The sequence below is a fragment of the Halichondria panicea genome, chromosome 15 (genome assembly GCF_963675165.1).
Source record: "Halichondria panicea chromosome 15, odHalPani1.1, whole genome shotgun sequence".
NCBI lineage: Eukaryota > Metazoa > Porifera > Demospongiae > Suberitida > Halichondriidae > Halichondria > Halichondria panicea.
In genome coordinates this window covers 1,580,484-1,594,744 of record NC_087391.1, presented here as the reverse complement: position 1 = coordinate 1,594,744, position 14,261 = coordinate 1,580,484, and the positions used below count along the sequence as shown (strand labels likewise).

General features: G+C 41.2%; 1 protein-coding gene and 1 pseudogene across 1 annotated transcript; both read right to left on the bottom strand.

The window, feature by feature from the left end:
- Nucleotides 1-68: 68 nt before the first annotated feature.
- LOC135348880 (beta-1,3-N-acetylglucosaminyltransferase radical fringe-like) lies at nt 69-9,582 on the bottom strand. Its single transcript, XM_064547259.1, has 9 exons — nt 8,312-9,582; nt 7,909-8,233; nt 6,955-6,997; nt 6,407-6,475; nt 5,913-6,155; nt 4,789-4,862; nt 3,406-3,509; nt 1,980-2,086; nt 69-303 (listed from the first exon to the last, which is right to left on the bottom strand). The coding sequence occupies exons 1-9, from the start codon at nt 8,468-8,470 to the stop codon at nt 237-239; spliced, it is 1,191 nt and encodes a 396-aa protein (XP_064403329.1). The 5' UTR covers nt 8,471-9,582; the 3' UTR covers nt 69-236.
- Nucleotides 9,583-10,809: 1,227 nt separating this feature from the next.
- Nucleotides 10,810-13,294, bottom strand: LOC135348840 (arylsulfatase A-like; annotated as a pseudogene).
- Between the last annotated feature and the right edge of the window lie 967 nt (nt 13,295-14,261).

Genomic DNA, 14,261 nt, shown 5'->3' with positions numbered 1-14,261 from the left:
CTTAATTTGCGAACATGCATGCATACGTAGCCTCAGTACCAGTTTGCCATCCCACCCCACTGCAAATATTGTTGCTACATGTATATATAGCAATGGACTACAAATACAATTATAATTATGTTAGTCTTTATAAAAATTATAAACAAATAATCGATGATTAATTTAATGATGAGGCAAAATTCGTCCAAAAATAATAATAAAAGCAAGACTATTTTGGTGTCTTTCGTGATTTAACATTATCCTGTGCCTTTTTTTATACAGGTGGACAGTGTTGGGTGGAGAAAGCAGTGTAAAGAGTAAAATCTGCAGCAGAATTAATGATACAATTAATACATTGAATGGTGTACATGTTACATGCACCTGTATGCATAATTAATTACATGTAATATAATTATGTGTACACGTAAACAGTTGAATATATCAATAATTATAGTTGAGCCTACAGAACAGAATACAATGGAACCTCCAGCTTTATAGTAAACAACTTAATGAAGGGTTTGGTAGGGCAATTTGCATTCATTCGCTCTGATGTACGTCCCTGTACCCTGGCATAATTATGCCTCGGGTGCGCAAGGTGTTTATTTGTGTGTGTGCGTGCGTGCGTGTGTGTGTCTGTGTTGTTTTGATTTCTTTTTCCGAGTTTTAATAGTTAGACACTGTTTTTAGCTCTGCACTAGAACGTTAGCTATTTAAATTGGTAGCTGCATGAGAAAAGAGCTGCAAATCCACACTGTTCATTAGCTTTCAGCCATTACCGTATAGCAAGTAATTTTCGTGGGGCGTAAAAAATTCGTTGAACTTGAACAGCTGTGATTTTCATGAGTCACAATTTTGTTTGTTTCATTAGATGCACTTGCATGTTTTCCAGTAAACCACACCGTTGGCAGCTAGCTAACTACACACGGCCTTTATTCGAGGTACCCCCCACATAACTACAGCTTTGAACGTTGAACACAAACGACTAGCTAGAATCAGATGTCATTGTTAAGCCCTAACTTTCTACGTACCATGTCATGAGTAAAATTTCCATCAAGGTCAGCTTGCCCACAAAAATTACCGGCTATATACGGCGGTAATAATTATGGATTATGGACTTCGAACTTTCAGCATCCTTACATAGGTACGTGAAAAGAGTCAACCATAATTATGATTCATGATAGTTGCTAAAAAGGAGATGCCAACAAGTTCAAAATGTGTACGACTACGAGTAATGTACGAGTTACACTGCAAATATGAGTTTCAGTGCATGTAAATAATTATTATGTAATCCGGAAGATTGTCTCAGGTAAACTGAAGTACTACATACACCTTTGAAGTTAGGTTGGCTACTACTCAGGGACACTTGTAGATTTTATGTACATGTATACCTCCCATGAATATACCGTATAGCGGGTATATTTCGAGGGTATATGTGGTTTTCATGGATTAAGCATGTACCGCGAACATTATAACCGCGAATTTTAATATTGCATGCATGCTGCAAAAAGGCTGCTAAGGGAAAACCTTTCTAAAGGCATTTCCGCAAAAAATGTACACTCGCGAAATAACCTGCTTACGGTATATCTTTCAGAGAAGAGCAACTAAAGAATCCATTACTCTCGAACTCGATCCACTATCTAGAAGATGGAACACTTCCAGATCGACGGTTATAAGCACCACTCCGAGACATTACAGTACATTACCTACATGTGCTCCCTGAAATAGCTAGTATACAGTTACTGGTGCCTATAATCAACTTAGAGCACTGAAGTGCAAACCCTCTGCAAGGTTTAGTAAGTCTAGAGCCTCGAGTCAAAACCGCGTGTACATCTAGGCCAACGTGCAGGTTTGAGCTTTTTAGCTACTTAGCTTTTGCTCGATATCGAAGCTTTAACATCAAATTTAAAACTACGACCTAAGTACCCAAATTCAATAGTTAATCAGAAACAAGCACCCAAAATGTCCTCATTTACTGTACATGGTATGCATGTGTTGCTCACTGTGTTTGGTCTTCTTTTATAGAGTAGAGGGCCTGAGGCACAACGATATGGTTGATTTGTGCGGGCGCACCCCAATGAACTGCACCCCAGCCGTAAGCATAAGCAATCTGTGGTTAAAACAATGATGTTACCATAACATAATTATGTTAGTACTACACATGTACGTATATAGGTTATTACTCATGCAAGAGGGAAGCAGCTAATACAACCCGAGCCCGAGGGCAAGAGTTGTATTAGCAGTACAGCACGGGGCATGACGTAATAACCTACTTATTGCTGATTGTGTAATAATGTCAAAATTCAAGGATCATTACCTAATGGACCAATCTGATTGCAGGATTCTACCCGACTGCATTGGATTTTACCACGCATCAATGCACTCCAGTTCAAGCTAATAGGTAGGTGGGCGGTGCTTTGGTTGAATCGGTCTGATATCAGTTATATCGACTACATCCTGGTGACACTGTATTACCCAGGCATTGACTGTATATACAACAGTAGTACAATCCACTGATGTCTGACCACAATGAGCATGTACATGATGTCATAATAAGCGATACGGATTTCGCAGATTTCACAAGCCATGAAAATTGTGTTCAATAATAAAAATAATAATGGATACTGTCGCAAAAACTAAATTTATACTCCATTTATTATTTATTACCTCTGCTATACTAAACTTTGGTGGGTACTTGGCGGGTATTATATTTGGCAAATGAGCCATTTGAACAGACTTGGCGGTTTTTTAATTTGGTGTCTCAGGCGGGGCTACTACACCAATGAAAGCATCGCGGGTGCTGATAACTCGGTGGATGCTACATAACATAAAGATACTATATAGCTATTGCTAATACACACAGACATCATAATGTTCTTACGGTAATTTTGCTGCATCTGTAATCACAGGGAAACTCAAATAGTGACTAAAGACGATGCCAAAGTATAAAGTCTAAAATTAATGGTTGCATGCTGCATCAGTAGAGCCTTGCAACTCTCTTCTCACTCTTGCAGCTAGTGTTCTAGTGCAGAGCTAACTACTAAGTGGAGTAGTAACATTCCATGGATAAGGTTTGCTATGCAATAATAATTATTCCAAGTAAGCAAAACTAGGCATAACTCGAGAACGAAGCAAATCCACTAATTGAAAACGTGACTAGAAGCCTATAGAAACTCTCACTTACACTTCATTGATCCTTAAGCAGCTGTAGCAGTCTACACACAAACACACTACTGTATACCTCCCTGCATGCGCACCAAGGCATAATGACGTTGTGTCCACTAGAAAACTTTAATTTGGCAGTTAAATTTGGCGATCTTCAGTAAAAATCTGCCAAATCAAATACCCACTAAAATTTCCAGTTATACGGTATACGGTACTGTGAGGGGAACTCTCAAGAAGGTTATATACCTTTCCTGTATGTCATACCTTTTTGTCTAGCTCCTTTGGGAACCTCTTTGTCTCTTTCCATAGTTCCAATCCGTGGGTGTATATCATCGCCGTTCTTGACAGACTCTGATTCAGTAACACTCCTACAATTATGAATTATCGTTGTGAATATACGTACGAATAATAAATTGAGGGAGTTGGAGATAATCACAAGGCACTCGCGTTGGTTGGACTCCGCCCAACTATGTGCATGCATGCAGAAAAATCAATGCAAAAATGTTCTCATCATAATTATTATCGTGTATTAGCAATCTAGTAGCTTTATGTTATGTAGCTTTGACACATCCACCAAGGCATCCAGCACCGGCGTGCTTTCATTTTTTCGAGGCACTAGATTTTGGCGGATCGCTGAAACTGAACATGTCCTGGATTTTATTTTTGAGGATTGAGAATGACTACACCCCTGGAGTAGAGAGGTCATTCAACCAAAAGTAAACCAATTTTCGAGGCACTAAATGTTCGAGGTTCGACGTTGAGGTCAATCCTCGAAAATAACCAGCTATACGGTCATTTGAATATAATGTCAAAACTGACATTAAAACACCAGATACAGTACCTGACACTTCAATAATCAAGCCCATTGAGCCAAAAGTTAAACTGCTCTTGCGAAAAAGGGGGTAGCTTGCTCCTTAGAATGTTTTAGCCTGCCACATATATACAACATAACGTAATTAGTTAAGTGTGCAGTATGGGATTAAGCAATGGCCTAATTTGCCTTGTGCTATTTACCTCAGTAGAACCTCGATTATCCGGCCCTCGATTATCCGGAACCTCGATTATCCGGCTTGGCAGTTATAATTCAGAAAATGGGCGTGTCCCTCAAATGCGCATGCGCGTTGCAGCTGTTACCATGGAGACATGCCTGCTTTTCTTTTGCGCATGCGCAGACAACATGCGGTACTGCTATTCATCAATAAAGTGGGTGGATCAAGGCGTGGTTTATCTATTCGATAATCCGGCATATTCACTTATCCGGCCTGCTTCTGGAACCAAGGTGTCCGGATAATCGAGGTTCTACTGTATTATGATTTTTGATCGAGTTATAATTAACCCTATTAATCATTGCACGAGTAACCATAGTATTGATGCAGTTTCCCGAGTTTTAATTGTTACGGCCATCATTTGAAAACATCCCCGTGCAATTAACTTGCTTGACGACATGCAACTGCTCCGGGTGTGATACGCTATTAATTGCACTGCTTTACAGTAGGAATTCCAGTGCAGTACATCATACGATTATTTAGGATTAGTGTATAACTGCATGTACACAATATACAATGTATATATACGTGCATATGCTATAAACCATTAGTACAGTACATTATACAGTGATCTACATGTACCACGGTGGATGTTACTCACCTACCACTACGCCCACAGTCACATCTTCTGGCTCTAGAGTATTGCTGCAAGATTTTGCAAACTCTTTCCCACCTCTGCACGTGTAGCAAAAGTATTTATTGTGGTAAATACAGCAAGTGTAAATTTAATGTAGGCCAACCAACCCACAGCAAATTTTGTTATGAGTGTTAATAGCTTGAAGAATGGTAGCCTCCTTCACCGGCCTTCATAGAAAAGAAGGCCTGCTATCGACTGCTTGCGCATGCGCCAAATTATTGGATTTTTTTCCCGTAAAATTTCCTATAATACTGGATTCATCAGAGAAAATATCTTAAAAGTCATACACAGAGCTATATAGCTAGCTAGCTAGAGACAGAGCTGTGTAGGTTTGTTGTACTGCTATTTTCTTCCAGTAGCAGTAGTATAGTAGACTTTCACCAAAGATAGTGTTAAATGGGCGTGGCCTGTCCATATAGGCTCTTGTCTCAGCTTTCACTCCTTTCAGACGATCGTCATCCACACTGTTGCAGGCTGTGAGTCTTTTGTTAACATAGCAGGCTAAGGGTAGCTATCAGAGAATGCTATCCGATGGGCTAGAAACCTTCAATCGAACTTTCTATCTACTTCCTTCAATCCACTTCCCTTCGTTGTGATGTCATAGTTTTACTGAGAATATACGATGTTATCCAAAGCCCCCAGATACCGGGGGATATTAGCGCATGCGCAAGCAGTCGATACCAGGCCCACTTCCCTAAGTGAAGTGGGAAGTGCGGCCTGGGATCGAGGCTGGAGGCAGTATATAGGCAAACTCTTGCCCACCTCTGCACATGTAGCAAAAGTATTGTGGTAAATACAGCAAGTGTAAATTTAATGTAGGCCCAACAAATCCACAGCAAATTTTGTTATGAGTGTTAACAGCTTGAAGAATGGAGGCAATAGGCATGCAGTTCTAGCCCAGAGCTATGATACAATAGCTAAGATAAAGTAGGGGAATGTGTTGCTATAAACAATTAAACACACATTCAGGCCTAGCTCTAGTGTTAGCGTTGCTGGAAAAAGAAATCAAACTTAATGCACACGCCCACAGTGAGTACTACATGGATCCGAAATGGACTAACCATTCTATCTATGATAATGTAACTCACACTAGATAAGGCTCGGCGAGCTCCAGCATGGCTCTACTTAGACAATACATCCCACCAACAGCAAAGTGATACTTTTGTCCAGGCTTCCCGTACTTTGCCCCGTGTATCACAGCTCTGGGTTTAGTCCAAGCTGATCCAGAGCGTCCAAAGTAAATTGGTTCTTCTCTTGGGCGGAACTTTGACAGCTGCTCAACTAAAGACTTCAACAGTACGTAAATATCGTCATCAACATGGCATAACCAACTAAAGGGAGAGAAGGAGATTCATATATAAAAATGTGATTATTAAATTTAAAACCCACATAAAAATATTTTCTTTAGAGCTTCAATTAACACCACCCCTTAGCGTAGTAGCACTAACACTTATAAGGAATCCCAATGATAAACCTGAGTGTATGGTGAGGTTGGTATGACTAATCATCCGTCATAGCACTCTTTGCCCTAAGCGACAAGGACCAAACCATATTTACCTGAAAGGACATACTATACACTCACTCATAATGGAGGTTCTCATCTCTGAACATCAGGGACAGCTCAGTGCCAGCCTTGCAGCAAAGGTCATATCTGCATATACCGTATAACGGGTTATTTTCGAGGTACTAAGTTTCACTTACACTAAACATTATTTTTTTATTTTATTTTCGAGAATAGAGGTTCAAATGACCACACCCCTCAGTAGAGAGGTTTTTCAATATTGAAAATTTTCGAGGTTTGAGATTAAACCACGAAAACCGCAAAAATTTTGTCCAGTTGTACAAGCACACTCATAATTATACATCCTGCTCCTATAATAGCAGAGAAGTGCAACATCAATTTATATACCGTATAGCAGGTAATTTTCGTGGGGTAAAATATTCGTTATTTTCGTGGGCAAGCTGACCTCCACGAAATTATAACGTAGGCGTGGCTTACCGGAACGTAGGAATGCAGTGCAGGCAACTGAGACTAAACGAAATGTTTACTCACTAAAACCACCATTTTTCGAGTTGAACAAATTTTTACCCCCACGAAAATTACCCGTTATACGGTAGTTGTTTGTATACCTTTGATATGATGCACGGCAAGGAACATCGATGTACTTGAGTCCTGCATAAGTACGTGTAAATGATATTACATGTAACCTATACAAATGCAAAAGATATATATAATTATACGGAGGACTGTCTATAATTATTTGTTTCCTTTTGACCTCGGAGATCAAAGGAAATGCAGTGCCAATAATTACAGCTCCATGTATGTGGGAAAATGACCTTTGGAAACATTACCATCAGGGTTTCATCTAGGATTAAAAGTTTGGGGGGAGGTTTGCGCACGCCGCAACATTTTTGTTGTCCACACCCTCTATTACATGCTAGTGCATCACAGTAAATCTAGTTATAATATAATATTGCACATCACAGACAGTAATAACGTCATTATACAAACATTTTGGGGGGAAGTTTCACCCCTGCCCCCCCACTAGATGAAACATTACCATCCAAGGAAGGGTGGCCAGCTGCCGTGTTGAGAGTTGTCCCAGTGCGCATGAAGAATCTCATGTTCCCACAAGAATGCAAACGTCACAAATGCTCATGTTCCATCACCGCACTAACTATTACTGTACACAATAATTAATATAAGCCTCAATTATAACGCATCACTGGTGGTCTAGCTGTTAGGAAAGTAATATCACACGTACCCCACGCATTCTTTTGTGGTTTGTACTAATTGCATTCCAACGGGAAACTCTCAACACGGCAGCTGGCCACTCCTTTCCCCCCAAAAAGAGAGTGGTTTCCAGTCTAAGAGTTATTACGTGGCAATTCAGTTTATTGGCCCTTGTAGTAGATGTGAACTCGGGCCTTGTTTGTGCCACAAACGGACTATTGGCCCTTGTATATGTAGTACATTTGTAGTAGATATTTTAGGACACTAGCTACTACTGGGCCAATAAACTGTTTGTGGCACTCATTGCATGCCATGTAATAACCATTACGTACAACATAAAACATCCATACCAGCTCTCCCTTTCCATTTCTTATCTTCTCCTCCATCTGTGACCAGGAATACGTTACTGGTGTTGACTGTAGTGAGCCAGGTATCAAACAAAACTGGCAGTCTTTTCTCATGGAATTTCCTTGTGGTCCTCAATGTGAAAAGTATGTTGTTACCAGCTTGTTCGTTAGCAGTTAAAGGTCGTGGAGTCAGTGTGTCATCTGTTTCTACTAAGGGCTCAGGACCCTTATTATCTAGATTCTCTGCTAAGAAATTTAAGTGGTGTCTTTTTAAATGGTGGTGTTGTAAAGCTGCTTTTTTCTGTGGTAATCCACCGACCATTTTTTCCGTATTTGCTCGATCAACAGCCCTAGGTTTAGTGTCTACTAATTCGTTTCTTTGAGTTGCCTTGTGATCGACATCTACGTAGTCTTTCTTGGAAATGTCCGATTTCTGTACAAATGTCAAACTTTCTCGATTAGGAATCTTGGAGCTCAGAAGCTTTGCCACAAAATAGCCTTGAACAATCAGTAGTAATATTACTACTACACATGCCAACCACAGTTTACAATTCTTCTTTGCCATGGCAAGGACACACGTACGTACCTTACCTGTACCTATATATATAGGCCTAGTGCCTTAGTACCTCCTATCTTGGATTCGATTAGGGTACGGGTGGGCCCCTAGACATATACATATAGAGTAAACAATGGAACTTCGAACACGGATTTTCGAACGATTTAGCACCACAGTAAGCAAAAACAAACAGCGTTATCTCTTTCCTTGGCAATCTGTTGTAGAAATTACAACAATGGGTAAGGAATCGTTATGATGAATTAGATGAAGTTGTATGTGAGCTCCTCCCTGACAAACAAACTGTAGTCTAGGTAACCGCCTTATCAGTCAAGTAGGCTAAAAATCTGTGTCCTTTGATGTAAGCTTTGATGTCTCTTTGTGCATATGTAGTTATAAAAAAAAAAAAAAAAAAAAAAGAAACCTTTGACTAGCTAGGAAGAGTAGCAGCAGTAGGCAGCAGTAGTAGTAGCAGTGCAAGCAGGACTAGACTAGATTAAAAAGTTGGTGGAAAGAATAACTGACCGTTTGGACGTCACCTGGCTGCCAGACTTTCATCTGGACTCTTCCCCCTGAGTAGCTGGCCTTTCTCTAAGCCACAAAACTGAGCAAGAAGCTGAAGAAGCAGCTAGACAGAGACATGTACCTAGCCTTGAGAATTGGGAGGCGTGGCTCAACTAGTTAGCCCAGCCCAGAGGAATTGTTACCGTGGGTACTGAACAACCGTAGAAGTAGGGCTACCCCTGGCTTTACTGAATTAACTAGCTGTGTCTGCTGTCTAGTTGGACCAGATTTAGCTAGATAATGGGGTAGAGAATAGTTGAGCGGTGCTGTGTGTAGCTTGAACTGTACTGGCTGGCAAGAATCTAGTAAGCACCCTATGCACTGATAACTCGTCAGAATGGAGGGTATGTTCTAGGGATCTGGACAGCTGTACATCCAAAGGAGCCAGGGAGTGCCAATCATCTTCTCCCAGTCTCTGACACGCTAAACAAAAGGAGCTAGAACTGGGAGTCCCAGCTAGAATTGCTAGCCGGATCTAGACTAATAGAATGACTTGGAGGCGTGGTGAGGCCGGATCCACACTAATTGATCGACCTAAAGACGCTCCTGTTCCAGATTTCACGAATGGCAAGGAAAGGGTTATGCAGAATCTGACCCTACACACGCCGACTTACATGCCTTAGGAACAAGCTGGTTGAATAGCAACGTCGTAGCTCTTACACTTTAGGGAATTCAGTAAATTCCATAGTAGCTAAATCTCATAGCAAAATTTAACCCATTATCTATACATGTTTGGTAGTGTCATATGATCTATACACTTCCGCTGAGACGAGTGACTTATATAGGCAGTTGGCCAGTCGCTTGCGCTTGTCGCTGCCAGTCTAGCATTGCTACATGTACCCTAATTTTCGAGGCACTAAATTTTCGTTTTTCTGGGTCAATCCTCAAAAATAACCAGCTACGGCATTTGTTGCACAATATCAATTTTGTGGGGAAAACTGAATCTAATTGTTGAGGCCGTGCATGTTCTTGTAAATCATGCTTACTTTATTGCATGGGTGTGTACAACTTGCAACCTGTATGGCTGTCCTACAATCCACGATTATTATTCACTATAGCTACACCCCAACCAATGCACATTTAGCAAACAGATTGAATTATTATTCATAATAATAGATTTGGTCAATAAAATTAAAACTAAGCGACAAAAACAATAAATGGTGAAGAAAACAATGAAGCGAACACTTTCATCATAGCTGCTGCAACAAACCTACAGCTCTGTGTCTAGCTATATATATAGCTGTGTACGACTTGATACAAATTTCAGAAACTTTACAAATAATTTGGCGCATGCGCAAACAGTCAGTAGTATATATAGGCCTCCTTTTCTTCATTAGAGGCCTGCGAAGAAGACTAACTCAGTAACTGTATGTGCTTGAAGCCATGCTAACTGTACATTCCTCTTGCAGGAGGATTACACGACCTGACATTAACATTATACAGCTTTATTATCATGTCCTGTGCATTAGATTCATTCACTTGGCACTACAACTTTTCTAAAAGGGTATATGCACTATATATGCAGTCCATGCACTGAGTCAGTGTTTGATGTACATAGCTCAGTACATCAAAGAGCAGCAATTTGATTTTGTTATACCATTACACTGAAAAAAGTGAGAGAACTCACTTTTCTGTACAACCAGTATATCACGCACATTCCTGAACTTTGACCTAAGGAATGTGTGTCTAAAACATTACCTTGACACGCGGCGCGGCGCGGATGTTTGAGTCTTGATGGTCATTTTTGTGAGTCAGTTGAGTTAGGAGATCGAGAGACACCCTTATATGCATGCATTCTATTTCTAAGCTACTACTCAACAACATTAACAAAATTATGCAAATTACCTATCTAGCTAGATCTGTCCACAGCTAGAGTGATTAGATTAGAGCTAGGCTCATGTCCTGTTGTAGGAAAGAACTAGTTGTACAGCATAGAGGGAAGGGAGTGCAGCCAGGCCTGGCACATGGCTCCAGCTCTGGGCTCTGCCCTCGGCCCATCTGACTTTCTCCCCACACCATGTCAGCCTCAAAGGTCTTTTTCAACTGCATATATACATGAGTAGTGGGAAGATTCCTACCATAATGCTATACAGCCATAAATATAGCACAAGGGTTACACTATAGACAACTCACTGTTTCAATTTGCTTCATGACATCGCTGTACTCTTTGACATTCAGTTTGTAGATCTCACCCGTGTCATTGTGAAGGTTATAAAGAAGAGGAGGGTCGTAGGCATGAAGTGTGTAATTACTCCGACACACAACATCAGGGTGAGTAGTCGTGCATAGTCCACTGCATGCACAGGGTCAGTCAAGTATTGCATGTGGCTAGGTACAGTGATTACCCGTGGGAATAATAATGAGCTTTGTATTCCTTCCAACGTATTGCAAATATACCGAGAGTCTTGTTTGGATCACCAGGATAGAAAATAAAGAAGTCTCTGTTGCTCTGTAAGAAATGAGCGAGATCTTAATCTATATACGTACCCAAGCAAACTAGCATGCTGTGAATCATACCTTGCCATCATTGAAGAGGATTGGGGCCATGTCCACTCCATCCATTGTCACATTTGCAGGTATCTTTCCTCCCACTATGTTCATTAGAGTAGGGAACACATCCACTGTAGCAGCTACCTGTACAAGCAGGAGGTTAGGGAAACTTGTAAACCCTCTCCTCCCGTTAATTATAGCTCGGGAACGCTTTCAATCGCCATAATTTGAGTTCCGTGCTTTCAATGAAAAACTTACCATCATGATAATTTCGGCCCAATACAATGGTCCAAGGGCGAAAAACAAAAATAATGTTTCCAACCAACTTTTATTTGAACACATCATTTATAAGATCTCTTTTTATATATATTTTACATTGCGGATCAACGGTACTGAAGTTATGGCTGTTGAAAAATGCTCAACTACGTACATAGGAACAGTGCAATAATACCTCCATTGTTCTCCCTGGTTTAATTTTGCCTGGCCACCAAGCGATGGCAGGCTCTCTGTGACCGCCCTCCCAGGTCGAATATTTCCCACATCTCAGGGGACCAGCATTCCCTCCATAAATCTCCCTCGCCAAAGATGGTCTGCAATATGATAATAGATGCTCTAGGAGGTACGTATACTTACTCACACGTTGTCAGCAGTGAAGAAAATGAACGTATTGTCCTTGACTCCAGCCTCCTCTATGTACTGGAATATTTGGCCTACTGCCCAGTCCATTTCATTGAGAGCATCACCAAATTGTCCTCTTATGCTCGAGTTAGTGAACATCTTGCCAGCAAACTGAGGAGCATGTGTTGGAAGGCCAAGTACAAGAAGAATGGAGTCTTCTTATCTGGAGGAAATAGAAAATGATACCTGTGTGTAGAAGTAATTACTCACCAGCAGAAGTTTTAATAAACGATTCAGCTCCTTTCAAGTAGTTTTGCATAAGCTGGAGAAAGTCGGCTGGCTGCTGTACAATGTTCTCGTTTTGGAAGAGTGGACAAGGAACATTCCCTATACAGAAAGTCATTTACAATGTTGACAGTTGAAAATGTATACCAACCATTTTCACAGGCTTTGTCAATGCAGGGAACATTGGGATAGAAGCACACTTTGTGTACACATGGACACATGTCTTGTGAGTATGGTATCCCCTGTAATAATTAATTAAACACCAGTACACATCGAAAATGCGTACCAGATAAGAGTCGAAGCCCTGTCTTGTTGGTAGGTACTCATTGTCCTTGCCTACTCCTAGATGCCACTTTCCAACAATGCTTGTGGTATATCCCTCATCCTTTAATCCCTCAGCTATGGTGGTCTCATTCAGTGAAAGACCTGCATGACAGTGAAGCTGTGTGCTGCTGAATACATTACAAAAATACCTCCCACACTTCCAGATGCAAACACTGCAGGGTACACTCCACTGCGTGTTTGGTAGCGGCCCGTCAACAGAGCAACTCGTGATGGACTACACAGTGGACTGGCTGAGTAGAACTGAGTGAAGAGGAGTCCTTGGGAGGCCATCTTGTCCAGGTTAGGGGTGCTGGAGGTGGGGTGGCCATACACAGACAGGTCTCCATAGCCAAGCTGCATGAAGGGAATGGAACCAAACCATCAATAGAGAGGACAGTTTTTTCAATGTTCAACTCACATCATCTGCAAAGAGGAGTATGATGTTAGGCTTGGTTGCCACCCTAGCTGCTCCAAAGGTAACCAGCAACAAGATCAAGAAGCAACTAATCTTGCTGATACACTCCATTTGTTTTGCTTTAGCCATAGTGGGAGGGGCTAGTTGCTGCGTAAATTAGGAAGGTGGGAGGGTCTGGTTCTGCTGCAAATAATGGGAGTGGCATGTACAAGCCCCTCCTCCACTTGTGTTGTTATTTTTGAGCTACTAGCTAGCTAGCCAACCACAGTGGAGTTAGGTGAGAATAGCTCTAGCCATCACAGCTCAGCGTGGAGATACGGTGGACCAGACGTGCTACTAAGAAGCCTGTCCTGGTCATCTTGGGGCTCTGTGTAGTTGCAGGAGTGTTCCTGTTTATCAACAACCGGTCAGACATCCCTCAGGGCATTGTGGATAAGGTCAGTGCAGTAGCTCTAGCTGGATTATGAATGTACTAAATGGGTGGTAGCTGATGTCTGAATGGCTTGTTATATTGTCCTGGAGTGTGAGCAGAGCGTTGTATTACAATGCTCCCGCTCACACTCCAGGACAATTAACAGAACCCTGATATGAGATAGTGGTAGTGGTGTCCCCTAACCTGATTAACTCTATCCCTTTGTCTTCGATGCAAAGAGGCCTCAGCCATTGCTCAATAGTAGCATGACTATGTGATGTATGATATCCTAAAGGAGGGTGATTTCTTGGCTTATTAATAATTATGTATTGAACTTGGCAACGTTCTCATTAATTAATTAACGCATATCTTTTGACTACCTATAAAAATTATTTTGGATATAACTATAATGAATGGTGTATATTCAGCACTGCGTGACTGTGCATACAAAGTTATTGACCCTTTAAGAATACAGCACATTCCTGAGCTTGCGTACTGCCTCACCCTCACAGCCACTAGTGAATCACAAGGCTGAGTCAGTGCTAGTAGACAATGTTCTCCTGCATACGCGTATAGGGCACCACATAAACTAGAGCAACCAGGCAAGAGGACCAATGATGGTGACGAATTCAATCGCCAGTATATGAAGAAAAGAGCTGACCTTTGAAAGGACCTCATAGATTCTGACTTGGCTA

Excerpts from the sequence above, each read along its gene's own strand:
- LOC135348880 (XM_064547259.1), bottom strand. The coding sequence starts at position 8,470 with ATGGCAAAGAAGAATTGTAAACTGTGGTTGGCATGTGTAGTAGTAATA. Across the intron at positions 8,234-8,311 it reads ACATTTCCAAGAAAGACTAC|GAAAAAATGGTCGGTGGATT; the intron begins GTAGATGTCGAT and ends CGAGCAAATACG. Across the intron at positions 304-1,979 it reads ATAAAAGAAGACCAAACACA|ATTTTACTCTTTACACTGCT; the intron begins GTGAGCAACACA and ends ATTCTGCTGCAG.